The following is a 16,076-nucleotide window of genomic DNA, read 5'->3' on the forward strand; positions in this document are numbered from 1 at the left end:
TGATAAAGATAAACAAGGATGGGATATAATAGAGAAAATTTAAAGTCCTGTTCATCGTTGGTTGTCTTATTACCTCTTTAAAAACTCAGGGACTGGGGGTGCTCAAGATGGCAGCGTGAGTAGGGCAGCAGAAATCTCCTCCCAAAACCATGTGTATTTAGAAAATACAGCAAAGACAACTATTCCTAAAAGAGAGACGAGAAGATACAGTACAACAGCCAGGCTACACCTACATCTACAAGAACTCAGCATCTCACGAAAAGGGTAAGATACAAAGCTGTGACCCAGCGGGACCTGAGCACTCTCCCCACCCCAGCTCACCAGCAGGAGGAAAAGAATCAGAGTGGGGAGGGAGTGGAAGCACAGGACTGCTAAATAACCAGCCCTAGTAATCTGCACCAGGAGCACAGACATACATTGCATGGTGTACTGGATATTAGAGAACAGAAAAGTAAAATCCGAGATGGAGACTGTGAGCGAGTCCCCACAGCTGACGCCCCTGGGACAAAAGAAAAGCGGGTGCTTTAAAAGTCTTAAAGGGACAAGGGTTTAACAGGTGGACAAAATTGTCCTGGCACACTCAGCCCAGCAGGCTGGAATCTTAAGGAACTTCAGGCACCCTAACCCCCTGGGTGGCAACGCAGCTCCGAAGCCCCTCATGGTCATAAGCAACCTGCTGTTCATTCCCCCCCACCCCTGGCAATGCAAACAAACCAGCTGACCCGCCACTGATGCGGACCAGCCAGGGAGCAGCCCCACCCACAGCAACCACACAGAGTCCTCCCAGCGTGCAGGTAACTGGGCCAGACCCAGAGGCTGCTGCCTACACACAGCTGCCTGGCACAGGCAGACGAAGGTGGCGCAAGGTCTGGAAGGCACGAAGGGGCGCTGTTCTCACAGGAGAACACATGCCACTCTGCGACCCCTGCCAGTGTCCTAGGCTATCCCGAGGGCCACCTGCTCACAGCAGCTCCGGGGATTAACCCAGAGACTGCTCCCTTTGTGCGGGTAACCGGCACAGGCAGTGGAGAAGGGCAAGGTGACCAGCAAGCAGGAAGGGACTTTGCTCTCCCAGCTGAAATATGCACCACTTTCCAGCAATCGCTTCTATCACCATGAAAAGGCAGAAGAACCTGGTCCAGTCCAAAATCACTCAACACCAGAGAGGGGGCCTGGCAAGATAGATATAACCAACCAATATTCCTGAAAAAGAATTCAAAATAAAAGTCATAAACATGCTGAAGGAGCTGCAGAGAAATATGCAAGAGCTAAGGGATGAAGTCAGGAGGGAGATAACAGAAATTAAACAATCAATGGACTTAAGAGCAGACTGGACGAGGTGCAAGAGACTGTTAATGGAATAGAAATCAGAGAACAGGAATACAGAGAAACTGAGGGAGAGAGAGAAAAGGATCTTTAGGAATGAAAGAATATTAAGAGAACTGTGTGACCAATCGAAACAGAACAATATTTCCATTATAGGGGTACCAGAAGAAGAGAGAAAAAGGGATAGAAAGTGTCCTTAAAGAAAAAATTGCTGAAAACTTCCCCAAGCTGGGGAAGGAAATAGTCTCTCAGACCATGGAAGCCCACAGAACTCCCAAAACAAGGGACCCAAGGAGGACAACACCAAGACATAATAATTAAAATGGCAAAGGTCAAAGACAAGGACGGTATCAAAGGCAGCCAGAGAGAGAAAAAAGGTCACCTACAAAGGAAAACCCATCAGGCTATCATCAGACTTCTCAGAAGAAAACTTAAAGGCCAGAAGGGAGAAGCACAGGCAGTGGAGAAGGGCCTTGAACCAAGAATACTGTATCCAGCAAGATTATCATTTAAATTTGAAGGAGGGATTAAACAATTCTAAGATAAGCAAAACTTGAGGGTATTTGCCTCCCACAAACCACCTCTACAGGGTATTTTAATGGAACTGCTCTAGATGGAAGTACTCCTAAGGCTAAGTAGATGTCACCAGAGAAAATAAAATCACAGCAAAGAAAGTAAACAAACCAAATACTAACTAAAGGCAAAAAATCAGCTATCCACAAAAGCAGTCAAGGGAAACAAAAGAGTACAGAATAAAACACCTAACATATAATGGAGGAGGAAGACTAAGAAGGGAGAGAGAGAAGAAACACACTGTGTTTATAATAGTGTAATAAGTGAGTTAAAGTTAGATGGTTAGATAGTAAAGAAGTTACCCTTGAACCTTTGGTAACCACTAATCCAAAGCCTGCAAATGCAATAAGTACATATCTATCGATAATCACCCTAAATATAAATGGACTGAATGCATCAATCAAAAGACACAGAGTAACAGAATGGGTAAAAAAGTGAGACCTGTCTATATGCTGCTTACAAGAGACTCACCTCAAACCCAAAGACATACCCAGACTAAAAGTGAAAGGATGGAACAAGATATTTCATGCAAACAATAGGGAGAGAAAAGCAGGTGTTGCAGTACTTGTATCAGACAAAATAGACTTCAGAACAAAGAAAGTAACAAGAGATAAAGAAGGACATTACATAATAATAAAGGGGTGTCCAACAAGAGGATATAACCATTATAAATATCTATGCACCCAATACAGGATCACTTACATATGTGAAACAAATACTAACACAACTAAAGGAGGAAATAGAATGCAAAGCACTCATTTTAGGAGACTTCAACACACCACTCACTCCAAAGGACAGATCAACCAGACAGAAAATAAGTAAGGACACAGAGGCACTGAACAACACATTAGAACAGATGGACCTAACAGACATCTACAGAACTCCACACCCAAAAGCAGCAGGATACAGATTCTTCTCAAGTGCACATGGAACATTTTCCAGAATAGACAACATATAGGCCACAAAAAGAGCCTCAGTAAATTCAGAGAGACTGAAATTGTACCAACCAACTTCTCAGATCACAAGGGTATAAAACTAGAAATAAATTGTACAAAGAAAACAAAAAGGCTCACAAACACATGGAGGCTTAACAACATGCTCCTAAATAATCAATGGATCAATGACCAACTTAAAACATACATCAAGGAATATATGGAGAAAAAAACAGCACAATGCCCCAACTTTTGTGGGACACAGCAAAGGCAGTGCTAAAAGGAAAGTATATTGCAATCCAGGCATATTTAAAGAAGGAAGAACAATCCCAAATGAACAGTGTAAAGTCACAATTATTGAAATGAGAAAGAACAAATGAGGCCCAAAGTCAGCAAAAGGAGGTACATAATAAAGATCACAGAAGAAATAAATAAAATTGAGAAGAATTAAGCAATAGGAAAAAAATCAATGAAACCAAGAGCTGGTTCTTTCAGAAAATAAACAAAATAGATAAACTCCTTCCAGACTTAAGAGAAAAAGAGAATCTACACACACAAACAGAATCAGAAATGAGAAAAATGACAATGAACACAGAAATACTAAGAATTAGAGAATACTATGAAAATCTATGTTCTAACAACCTGAATAACCTAGAAGAAATGGACAACTTCCTAGAAATATACAACCTTCCAAGAATGACCACGGAAGAAACAGAAAATCTAAACAGACCAATTACCAGCAAAGAAATTGAATCGGTAATCAAAAAACTACCCAAGAGGGATCGGAAGATGGTGGCGTGAGTAGAGCAGCGGAAATCTCCTCCCAAAACAACATATATCTATGAAAATATAACAAAGACAACTCTTCCTAGAATAAAGACCAGAGGACACAGGACAATATCCAGACCACATCCACACCTGAGAGAACCCAACGCCTCGCAAAGGGGGTAAGATACAAGCCCCGGACCGGTGGGAGCCGAGCGCCCATCCCCCCAACTCCTGGTGGGAGAAGAATAGGCAGAGCAGGAGGGAGACGGAGCCCAGGACTGCCGAACATCCAGCCCCAGCCATCCGGGCCAGAGTGCAGACACAGTGCATGCGCAGGGGGCCCTGGATACTAGGAAAACACGGCAGCAAGAACAGTGAGCGGGCACTGGAGGACACCAGAAAAGCGAGTGACCATTTTTTTCCTCTTTTTTTTTTGCTGTTTTGTTTTGGCAAGCGCTCTTTGGAAGTCTTAAAGGGATAGGGACCCCAATCCGAGGGAAACAGGGCAGCAAGACCGGTGAGCAGATGCCTGAGGCTGGCGCCGGAGAATAAAGAAAAACGAGCGGCCACCTTTTTTTTTTTTTTTTTTTAATTAAAATAAATCTTTTTTTTTAATTACAAATTTTTTTGTTGTTGGTGGTGGTCGTTGTTTTGTTTTGGCGGGTGCTTTTTGGAAGTCTTAAAGGGGCAGGGCGGGACACTTAATCCAGAGGTAGGGAATCCAGGGATCTCTGGGCACCCTAACCCCTGGGCTGCAGGGAGCAGGGAGGCCCCTTACGGAGATAAATAGCCTCCCAGCAGCTACTGCTCCAACGCGACTCCACCATTTTGGAGTAGCTGCCCGAGCCAGGCCACGCCCACAGCAACAGCGGAGATTAACTCCATAGCAGCCGGGCAGGAAGCAGAAACCCTGTCTGCGCGCAGCTGCCCAGCACAAGCCACTAGAGGTCGCTGTTCTCCCAGGAGAGGAGGGCCACAAACCAACAAGAAAGGAAGTCCTTCCAGCCGTCACTCGTCCCAGTTCTGCAGACTATTCCTATCACCATGAAAAGGCAAAGCTACAGGCAGACAAAGATCACAGAGACAACACCAGAGAAGGAGACAGACCTAACCAGTCTTCCTGACAAAGAATTCAAAATAAGAATCATAAACATGCTGACAGAGATGCAGAGAGATACGCAAGAGAAATGGGATGAAGTCCGGAGGGAGATCACAGATGCCAGAAAGGAGATTACAGAAATGAAACAAACTCTGGAAGGGTTTATAAGCAGAATGGATAGGATGCAAGAGGCCATTGATGGAATTGAAATCAGAGAACAGGAACGCATAGAAGCTGACATAGAGAGAGATAAAAGGATCACCAGGAATGAAACTATATTAAGAGAACCGTGTGACCAATCCAAAAGGAACAATATCCGTATTATAGGGGTTCCAGAAGAAGAAGAGAGAGGAAAAGAGATGGAAAGTATCTTAGAAGAAATAATTGCTGAAAACTTCCCCAAACTGGGGGAGGAAATAATCGAACAGACCACGGAAATACACAGAACCCCCAACAGAAAGGATCCAAGGAGGACAACACTAAGACACATAATAATTAAAATGGCAAAGATCAAGGACAAGGAAAGAGTTTTAAAGGCAGCTAGAGAGAAAGAGGTCACCTATAAAGGAAAACCCATCAGGCTAACATCAGACTTCTCGACAGAAACCCTACAGGCCAGAAGAGAATGGCATGATATATTTAATACAATGAAACAGAAGGGCCTTGAACCAAGGATACTGTATCCAGCACGACTATCATTCAAATATGACGGTGGGATTAAACAATTCCCAGACAAACAAAAGCTGAGGGAATTTGCTTACCACAAACCACCTCTACAGAACATCTTACAGGGACTGCTCTAGATGGGAGCACTCCTAGGAAGAGCACAGCACAAAACAACCAACATATGAAGAATGGAGGAGGAGGAATAAGAAGGGAGAGAAGATAAGAATCTCCAGACAGTGTATATAACAGCTCAATAAGCGAGCTAAGTTAGGCAGTAAGATACTAAAGAGGCTAACCTTGAATCTTTGGTAACCACGAATTTAAAGCCTGCAATGGCAATAAGTGCATATCTTTCAATAGTCACCCTATATGTTAATGGGCTGAATGCACCAATCAAAAGACACAGAGTAATATAATGGATAAAAAAGCAAGACCCATCTATATGCTGCTTACAAGAAACTCACCTCAAACCCAAAGACATGTACAGACTAAAAGTCATGGAATGGAAAAACATATTTCAAGCAAACAACAGCGAGAAGAAAGCAGGGGTTGCAGTACTAATATCAGACAAAATAGACTTCAAAACAAAGAAAGTAACAAGAGATAAAGAAGGACACTACATAATGATAAAGGGCTCAGTCCAACAAGAGGATATAACCATTCTAAATATATATGCACCCAACATAGGAGCACCAGCATATGTCAAACAAATACTAACAGAACTAAAGGGGGAAATAGACTGCAATGCATTCATTCTAGGAAACTTCAACACACCACTCACCCCAAAGGATAGATCCACCGGGCAGAAAATAAGTAAGGACATGGAAGCACTGAACAACACAGTAGAGCAGATGGACCTAACAGACATCTACAGAACTCTACATTCAAAAGCAACAGGATATACATTCTTGTCAAGTGCACATGGAACATTCTCCAGAATAGACCACATACTAGGCCACAAAAAGAGCCTCAGAAAATTCCAAAAGATTGAAATCCTACCAACCAACTTTTCAGACCACAAAGGCATAAAACTAGAAATAAACTGTACAAAGAAAGCAAAGAGGCTCACAAACACATGGAGGCTTAACAACACGCTCCTAAATAATCAATGGATCAATGACCAAATCAAAATGGAGATCCAGCAATATATGGAAACAAATGACAACAACAACACTAAGCCCCAACTTCTGTGGGACACAGCAAAAGCAGTCTTAAGAGGAAAGTATATAGCAATCCAAGCATATTTAAAAAAGGAAGAACAATCCCAAATGAATGGTCTAATGTCACAATTATCGAAATTGGAAAAAGAAGAACAGATGAGGCCTAAGGTCAGCAGAAGGAGGGACATAATAAAGATCAGAGAAGAAATAAATAAAATTGAGAAGAATAAAACAATAGCAAAAATCAATGAAACCAAGAGCTGGTTCTTCGAGAAAATAAACAAAATAGATAAGCCTCCAGCCAGACTTATTAAGAAGAAAAGAGAGTCAACACAAATCAACAGTATCAGAAACGAGAAAGGAAAAATCACGACGGACCCCACAGAAATACAAAAAATTATTAGAGAATACTATGAAAACCTATATGCTAACAAGCTGGGAAACCTAGGAGAAATGGACAACTTCCTAGAAAAATACAACCTTCCAAGACTGACCCAGGAAGAAACAGAAAATCTAAACAGACCAATTACCAGCAACGAAATTGAAGCGGTAATCAAAAAACTACCCAAGAACAAAACCCCCAGGCCAGATGGATTTACCTCAGAATTTTATCAGACATACAGAGAAGACATAATACCCATTCTCCTTAGAGTTTCCCAAAAAATAAAGGAGGAGGGGATACTCCCAAACTCATTCTATGAAGCTAACATCACCCTAATACCAAAACCAGGCAAAGACTCCACCAAAAAAGAAAACTACTGACCAATATCCCTGATGAATGTAGATGCAAAAATACTCAACAAAATATTAGCAAACCGAATTCAAAAATACATCAAAAGGATCATACACCGTGACCAAGTGGGATTCATCCCAGGGATGCAAGGATGGCACAACATTCGAAAGTCCATCAACATCATCCACCACATCAACAAAAAAGACAAAAACCACATGATCATCTCCACAGATGCTGAAAAAGCATTTGACAAAGTTCAATATCCATTCATGATAAAAACTCTCAGCAAAATGGGAATAGAGGGCAAGTACCTCAACATAATAAAGGCCATCTATGATAAACCCACAGCCAACATTATATTGAACAGCGAGAAGCTGAAAGCATTTCCTCTGAGATCAGGAACTAGACAGGGATGCCCACTCTCTCCACTGTTATTTAACATAGTACTGGAGGTCCTAGCCATGGCAATCAGACAAAACAAAGAAATACAAGGAATCCAGATTGGTAAAGAAGAAGTTAAACTGTCACTATTTGCAGATGACATGATACTGTACATAAAAAACCTTAAAGACTCCACCCCAAAACTACTAGAACTGATATCGGAATACAGCAAAGTTGTAGGATACAAAATCAACACACAGAAATCTGTGGCTTTCCTATACACTAACAATGAACCAACAGAAAGAGAAATCAGGAAAACAACTCCATTCACAATTGCATCAAAAAAAATAAAATACCTAGGAATAAACCTAACCAAAGAAGTGAAAGACTTATACTCTGAAAACTACAAGTCACTCTTAAGAGAAATTAAAGGGGACACTAACAGATGGAAACTCATCCCATGCTCGTGGCTAGGAAGAATTAATATCGTCAAAATGGCCATCCTGCCCAAAGCAATATACAGATTTGATGCAATCCCTATGAAACTACCAGCAACATTCTTCAATGAACTGGAACAAATAATTCAAAAATTCATATGGAAACACCAAAGACCCCAAATAGCCAAAGCAATCCTGAGAAAGAAGAATAAAGTAGGGGGGATCTCACTCCCCAACTTCAAGCTCTACTATAAAGCCATAGTAATCAAGACAATTTGGTACTGGCACAAGAGCAGAGCCACAGACCAATGGAACAGACTAGAGAATCCAGACATTAACCCAGACATATATGGTCAATTAATATTTGATAAAGGAGCCATGAACATACAATGACAAAATGACAGTCTCTTCAACAGATGGTGCTGGCAAAACTGGACAGCTACATGTAGGAGAATGAAACTGGACCATTGTCTAACCCCATATACAAAAGTAAACTCAAAATGGATCAAAGACCTGAATGTAAGTCATGAAACCATTAAACTCTTGGAAGAAAACATAGGCAAAAACCTCTTAGACATGAACATGAGTGACCTCTTCTTGAACATATCTCCCCGGGCAAGGAAAACAACAGCAAAAATGAATAAGTGGGACTATATTAAGCTGAAAAGCTTCTGTACAGCAAAAGACACCATCAATAGAACAAAAAGGAACCCTACAGTATGGGAGAATATATTTGAAAATGACACATCCGATAAAGGCTTGATGTCCAGAATATATAAAGAACTCACACACCTCAACAAACAAAAAACAAACAACCCAATTAAAAAATGGGCAGAGGAACTGAACAGACAGTTCTCCAAAAAAGAAATACAGATGGCCAACAGACACATGAAAAGATGCTCCACATCGCTAATTATCAGAGAAATGCAAATTAAAACTACAATGAGGTATCACCTCACACCAGTAAGGATGGCTGCCATCCAAAAGACAAACAACAACAAATGTTGGCGAGGCTGTGGAGAAAGGGGAACCCTCCTACGCTGCTGGTGGGAATGTAAGTTAGTTCAACCATTGTGGAAAGCAGTATGGAGGTACATCAAAATGCTCAAAACAGACTTACCATTTGACCCAGGAATTGCACTCCTAGGAATTTACCCTAAGAATGCAGCAGTCAAGTATGAGAAAGATCAGTGCACCCCTATGTTTATCGCAGCACTATTTACAATAGCCAAGAATTGGAAGCAACCTAAATGTCCATTGATAGATGAATGGATAAAGAAGATGTGGTACATATACACAATGGAATACTACTCAGCCGTAAGAAAAGGGCAAATCCAACCATTTGCAGCAACATGGATGGAGCTGGAGGGTATTATGCTCAGTGAAACAATCCAAGCAGAGAAAGAGAAATACCAAATTATTTCACTTATCTGTGGAATATAAGAACAAAGGAAAAACTGAAGGAACAAAACAGCAGCAGAATCACAGAACTCAAGAATGGACTAACAGGTACCAAAGGGAAAGGGACTGGGGAGGATGGGTGGGTAGGGAGGGATAAGGGGGGGAGAAGTAGGGGGGTATTAAGATTAACATGCATGGGGGGGGTAGGAGAAAAGGGAGGGCTGTACAACACAGAGAAGGCAAGTAGTGATTCTACAGCATTTTGCTATGCTGATGGACAGTGACTGTAAAGAGGTTTATAGGGGGGACCTGGTATAGGGGAGAGCCTAGTAAACATAATATTCGTCATGTAAGTGTAGATTAGTGATACCAAAAAAAAAAAAAAAGGCACTTCCTGTGTGGTAACCTCCAATGAGTTCTACACAAGGGTATAAAGGGCATATAAAAGTGTAGGCAAAGGGTCTGTTTGTGTTTATACAGAGGATCAAAGCCTAATTGGGCTACCCCAAAAATGAACTAAGATACGATATGAAAGAGAACTTCCAACAGCAGCACTCTCTGGAAGACTCATGCCAGAAGATGATCATCAAAAAACCCCAACAAAGATCCATGCAGTGCTACAGCTGTAGATGCACTCATCCCACCAGTTCCTGGACTTGCCATGGGAATGAGGAAGGAGATATCTAAGCTGGCCTGTGCAGACAGTAAAACAACAAATTTGACTGGATCTATACTGTTGGAACTCAACCAAGAATTAGGAGAAGTGCAAATTGTAGCGCTCCAAAATCTTACAACTACAGACTATTTACTGTTAAAAAAACATAAGGGATGTGAACATTCCCCAGGAATGGGTTGTTTTAATTTGTCTGATTTCTCTCAGACTGTTCAAGTTCAGTTGGACAATATCCACCATATCATAGGGAAGTTTTCACAAATGCCTAAGGTGCCTAACTGGTTTTCTTGGTTTCACTGGAGATGGCTGGTAATTACAGGTATGCTTTGGTTATGTAACTATACTCCTATTATGTTAATGTGTGTGCGCAATTTAAGTAGTAGCTTAAAACCTATACATGCTGAAGTTACTCTACAAGAAGATATGTCAAAGAAATAATCAACCTTCCCATGTTTTCTTCCGCCTGCTACTTCTGTAGCTTTTCTTCTTCCTTCCTAATTACAACCCTTAAATAGAATTAGTGCCTCATATCAAATTTACCAAGTATCATAATTCTTCCAAGTGGTAAAGATACCTCAAGACAAATGCTGGGCATAGAAGCTACAGGGCATAAATATGCAAAGAAATAAAAAGCTAACCATTTCAAACAATAAGGCTTCTCTCTCACTTACCAACTTTACATTTCCCTGTATGGCCCTGGAAGATGACTGGTTAGCCAGAGACGGGTAAGATTCCTCAAGGCAGGAACAACCTAAGACAGGCACAGTTGCAGGGGGGTCATCAGGTGAGAAATTGGGGATCAACAGAGGTGAGGCTTAGAACCTCACCCCCCCTGTTCTGAGAGAAATCTTCTGCATACGTGATGTTTTATTGCCCTTGTCTAGCTTGGATTAACCCATAGTCTACAGGCACACACCTGATCATCTACATTTGCTCTCTTACAACACTAAACTATGTTTTCTACCTTTATCTTGTATCTACCTACCAGTTCAGCATTTTATTAAAAATAATAATAATAAAGAGAGAAATGTGGTATCCACATATAAATCAAGTATAAAAATCAAATGAGTATTCATATTTGAACTGACTGTTTATAGTTCATAATGCATGAGCAAAACCGAAAGTTTCTGTGATGACTGCCCTTGTACTGTTCACTATGTAACTTATTCACTATGTAAGAATTTGTTCTCCATGTAAGAACTTGTTTGTTATGCCTCAGAAGATTGGACACTGATGAAAATTAGGCTTGGGGGGGATTAATGATTGTGCATTGAGCATTGACTCCCCTATACAGAATTTTATTGTTGTTAAGAACCATTTGATCAATAAATATGAGAGATGCCCTAACAAACAAACAAACAAACAAACAAAAAGTACACACTTCCAATGGTAAAATAAATAAGTAACTGGGATGTAATGTATAGCATAAGGAATATAGTCAAAATACTGTAACAACTTGGTATGGTGATAGCTGGTACCTAGAATTATCATGTATATAAATGTTGAATCACTACGTTGTACACCTGAAACTAATGTAATGTAATACTGTGTGTCAACTACCCTTCAATAAAAAATAATTATCTACAAAAAAAAAAAAAGAACTTAGAAATGAACAATGTGTATCCTGTTAGAATATTAATCATCCTGTCAAGAAATACTTCTAACAATACATTAATTAAAACCCATTGCTATTGAAAAAAAAAAAACTACCCAAGAACAAAACTTCTGGGCCAAATGGATTCACTGCTGAATTTTATCAGACATTTAGAGAAGACATAATGACCATTCTCCTAAAAGTTTTCCAAAAAATAGAAGAGGAGGGAATTCCTCCAAACTCATTCTATGAAGCCAGCATTACTCAAATACCAAAACCAGGCAAAGACCCCACAAAAAAAGAAAAATACAGAACAATATCCCTAATGAAACAGATGCAAAAATACTCAACAAAATATTGGCAACCAAATTCAAAAATACATCAAGAGGATCATACACCATGATCAAGTGGGATTCCTCTCAGGGATGGAAGGATAGTACAATATTTGAAAACCCATCAACATCATCGACCACATCAACAAAAAGAAGGGCAAAAACCACATGATCATCTCCATAGAGGCTGAAAAAGCATTTGACAGAATTCAACATCCATTCATGATAAAAACTCTCAACAAAATGGGTATAGAGGGCAAATACCTCAATATAATAAAGGCCATAACAAACCCACAGCCTACATCATACTTAACAGTGAGAAGCTGAAAGCTTTTCACCTAAGATCGGGAACAAGACAGGGATATCCACTCTTCCCACTTTTATTCAACATAGTACTGGAGGTCCTAGCCATGGCAATCAGACCAAACAAAGAAATAAAGGGCATCAAGATAGGTAAGGAAGAAGTCAAACTGTCACTGTTTGCAGATGACATGATACTGTACATAAAAAACCCTGAAGACTCCACTCCAAAACTACTAGAACTAATATCTGAATTCAGCAAAGTTGCAGGATACAAAATTAATACACAGAAATCTGTTGCATTTCTATATACTAATGATGAACTAGCAGAAAGAGAAATCAGGAAAATGATTCCGTTCACAATTGCATCAAAAAGAATAAAATACCCAGGAGTAAACCTAACCAAGGAAGTGAAAGACCTATATCCTGAAAACTACAAGACACTCTTAAGAGAAATTAAAGAGGACACTTCCTCTTGGCTAGGAAGAATTAATATTGTCAGAATGGCCATCCTGCCTAAAGCAATCAACAGATTCAATGCAATCCCTATGAAAATACCAACAGCATTCTTCAACGAGCTGGAACAAATTGTTTTAAAATTCATACGGAAACACAAAAGACCCCGAATAGCCAAAGCAATCCTGAGAAGGAAGAATAAAGCAGGGGGAATCATGCTTCCCAACTTCAAGCTGTACTACAAAGCCACAATAATCAACATAATTTGGTACAGGAACAAGAATAGCCACAGACCAGTGGAACAGAATAGAGAGTCCAGATATTAACCCAAACATATGGTCAATTAATATACAATAAAGGAGCCAAGGACATACACTGGGGAAATGACAGCCTCTTCAACAGCTGGTGTTGGCAAAACTGGACAGCTACAAGACTGGAGAGAATCTCCAGACAGCTACAAGAATGTAAGAGAATGAGACTGGATCATTGTCTAACCCCTTACACAAAAGTAAATTCTAAATGGATCAAATACCTAAATGTAAGTCATTGAATCATAAAACTCAGAAAAGAATATAGGCAAAAATCTCTTGGACATACACATGAGCAACTTCTTCATGAACATATCTCCCAGGCAAGGGAAACAAGCAAAAATGAACAAGTGGGACTATATCAAGCTGAAAAGCTTCTGTACAGCAAAGGACACCATCAATAGAACAAAAAGGCATACCACAGTATGGGAGAATATATTCATAAATGACAGATCTGATAATGGGTTGACATCCAAAATACATAAAGAGCTCACACACCTCAACAAACAAAAAGCAAATAATCCAATTAAAAAATGGGCAGAGGATCTCAATAGACACTTTTCAAAAGAAGAAACTCAGATGGCCAACAGGCACATGAAAAGATGCTCCACATCGCTTGTCATCAGAGAAATGCAAATTAAAACCACAATGAGATATCACCTCACACCAGTAAGGATGGCCAGCATCGAAAAGACTAAGAACAACAAATGCTGGCGAGGATGCAGAGAAAGGGGAACCCTCCTACACTGCTGGTGGGAATGTAAGCTAGTTCAACCATTGTGGAAAGCAATATGGAGGTTCCTCAAAAAACTAAAAATAGAAATACCATTTGACCCAGGAATTCCACTCTTAGGAATCTACCGTAAGAATGCAGCAGCTCAGTTTGAAAAAGACATATGCACCCCTATGTTTATCACAGCACTATTTATGATAGCCAAGATACAGAAGCAACCTAAGTGTCCATCAGTAGAAGAATGGATAAAGCAGATGTGGTACATATACACAATGGAATATTATTCAGCCATAAGAAGAAAACAAATCCTACCATTTGCAACAACATGGATGGAGCTAGAGGATATTATGCTCAGTGAAATAAGCCAGGTGGATTAAGACAAGCATCAAATGATTTCACTCATCTGTGGAGTATAAGAACAAAGCAAAAACTGAAGGAACAAAACAGCAGCAGACTCACAGAACCCAAGAATGAACTAACAGTTACCAAAGGGAAAGGGACTGGGGAGGAAGGGTGGGGAGGGATAAGGGGGGAAAGGGGCATTACAATTAGCACACATAATGTAGGGGGGTGCACAGCGAAGGCAGTACAACATAGAGAAGTAGTGATTCTATAGCATCTTACTACGCTGATGGACAGTGACTGTAATGGGGTATGTGGGGGGAACTTGATAATGGGGGGAGTCTAGTAACTATAATGTTGTTCATGTAATTGTATATTAATGATACAAAAAAAAAAACTCAGAGACTGAGGTTGTTCATATCCCAAACTAGTAAAATGGTGAAAGTACTATGAGTTTCATTCATTAATTTATTTATTGAACTGTCATTGATATACAATCTTACATTGGTTTCAAATATACAACACAGTGGTTGAACAGTTATCCATATTATTAAGTCTTCACCCCCTCCAGTGTGGTTACTGTCTATCAACATAGTAAGATGTTATTACAGAATTACTGACTATATTCTCTAAGCTTGTTTTTTAAATATTTTTTGTGCTTTTATAAAGTATCTCTCTTTGTATGAAAGCAATTTTCATGTCAAAATGCAGCATTTATTCTTTCACCTTAACCAGATATGTTCTCTACATTTTTCAGGAAACAGGTTCTTTTGGTCTCTTTCAGATGCTATCTTGGTCTTATTAGAGTATGTCTGTCTAATGGCCTCGTGATTTTATTAGGGACCAGGACTGATTTTTCTGCAAATGCTTTTTATGCTACTATTAATCTGCATTTCTCCCAACTTTCTAGATGACTTGATTTCTGGTTAGTCTCAATAGACTAAAGTCGTATAAAAAGACAAGGAAAAGAAAAAGCTGGCAACATTTACTGCAACTGGGAAGCTTTACTATGAGAAAGATGTTGCAATGAGAATTTCCACTTTTGTATTTCTTGACTAGCCCGCTCAAGTTGGCCTTTGTATCAATGGAATGATGTTTCCCCTTTTTTAATCCAGGGAACAAATTTGTGCTCATGGAAGAAAAGTTCATTTGCCAGCAGCCCTGCAGTGAATCTTACAGGAGCAATGAAGTATTGCATTCATTAGTGTGTGCCTCAGAGAAGGTTCAGGGAGCCTTCACTGGTTTTCAAGAGGATCCTTGTAGAATTACATAATTGGAACCCTGAAGAATAGGCACCACTGTCTAAAAATGGCCTTTATTCTTCTAAATACACATAAATGGTTTCATAGACCGGGAGACAACATGACCTTAGAAAGGAGGGTGTTTTCAAGGGATCTGCAGGGCTGTCAGGGGCTCTGCCATGGCCTCGGGACCTCTGCCTCCACTCTCCAGAGCTACAGGAAGGCCAGCTGTCCTGGGAGCTTTCAAAATCCTTTTGAGGTCAGATCAATTTATGGGATTAAAAAAAGTGTTAAAATACCTCTTATATTAGGATGATGTGGTACAATTTCAAACGGATTTGCTATAATCCCAAACCAGGTTTTTTGATAATAGCAGATTAGAAAAAGTTGTCCATAAATTACATAAATCAATCCTCCTGGCTTCCCTAACTCAAGCAGTGTAAGAGAGAATTACTCTATTTCAGTAATATATAAACTCAGTAGCATGCATCAGCATAAAACCAACCTATCAGCCAAAAAAATCTAACATTATTTTTCTTTCCTGTTAGGGTTTTGTTTGCTCTGTTTTGTTTTTAACTCAGGTGCCATGAGAATAAAGCTACATTCAGTCTTCTAATACAT

General features: G+C 40.0%; 1 protein-coding gene across 1 annotated transcript in view; it reads right to left on the reverse strand.

Moving 5' to 3' along the window:
* The window catches only part of EIF2B2 (eukaryotic translation initiation factor 2B subunit beta), a 34,703-nt gene that overhangs the window by 1,197 nt on the left and 17,430 nt on the right, over positions 1–16,076 (reverse strand). Inside the window, exon 8 of the mRNA XM_057488316.1 lies at positions 74–185. Coding sequence (XP_057344299.1) covers positions 103–185 — 83 coding nt within the window. The 3' untranslated portion in view covers positions 74–102. The remainder of the gene's footprint in view (positions 1–73; positions 186–16,076) is intronic.

This window comes from Manis pentadactyla, chromosome 11, assembly GCF_030020395.1.
Source record: "Manis pentadactyla isolate mManPen7 chromosome 11, mManPen7.hap1, whole genome shotgun sequence".
Classification (NCBI taxonomy): Eukaryota; Metazoa; Chordata; class Mammalia; order Pholidota; family Manidae; genus Manis; species Manis pentadactyla.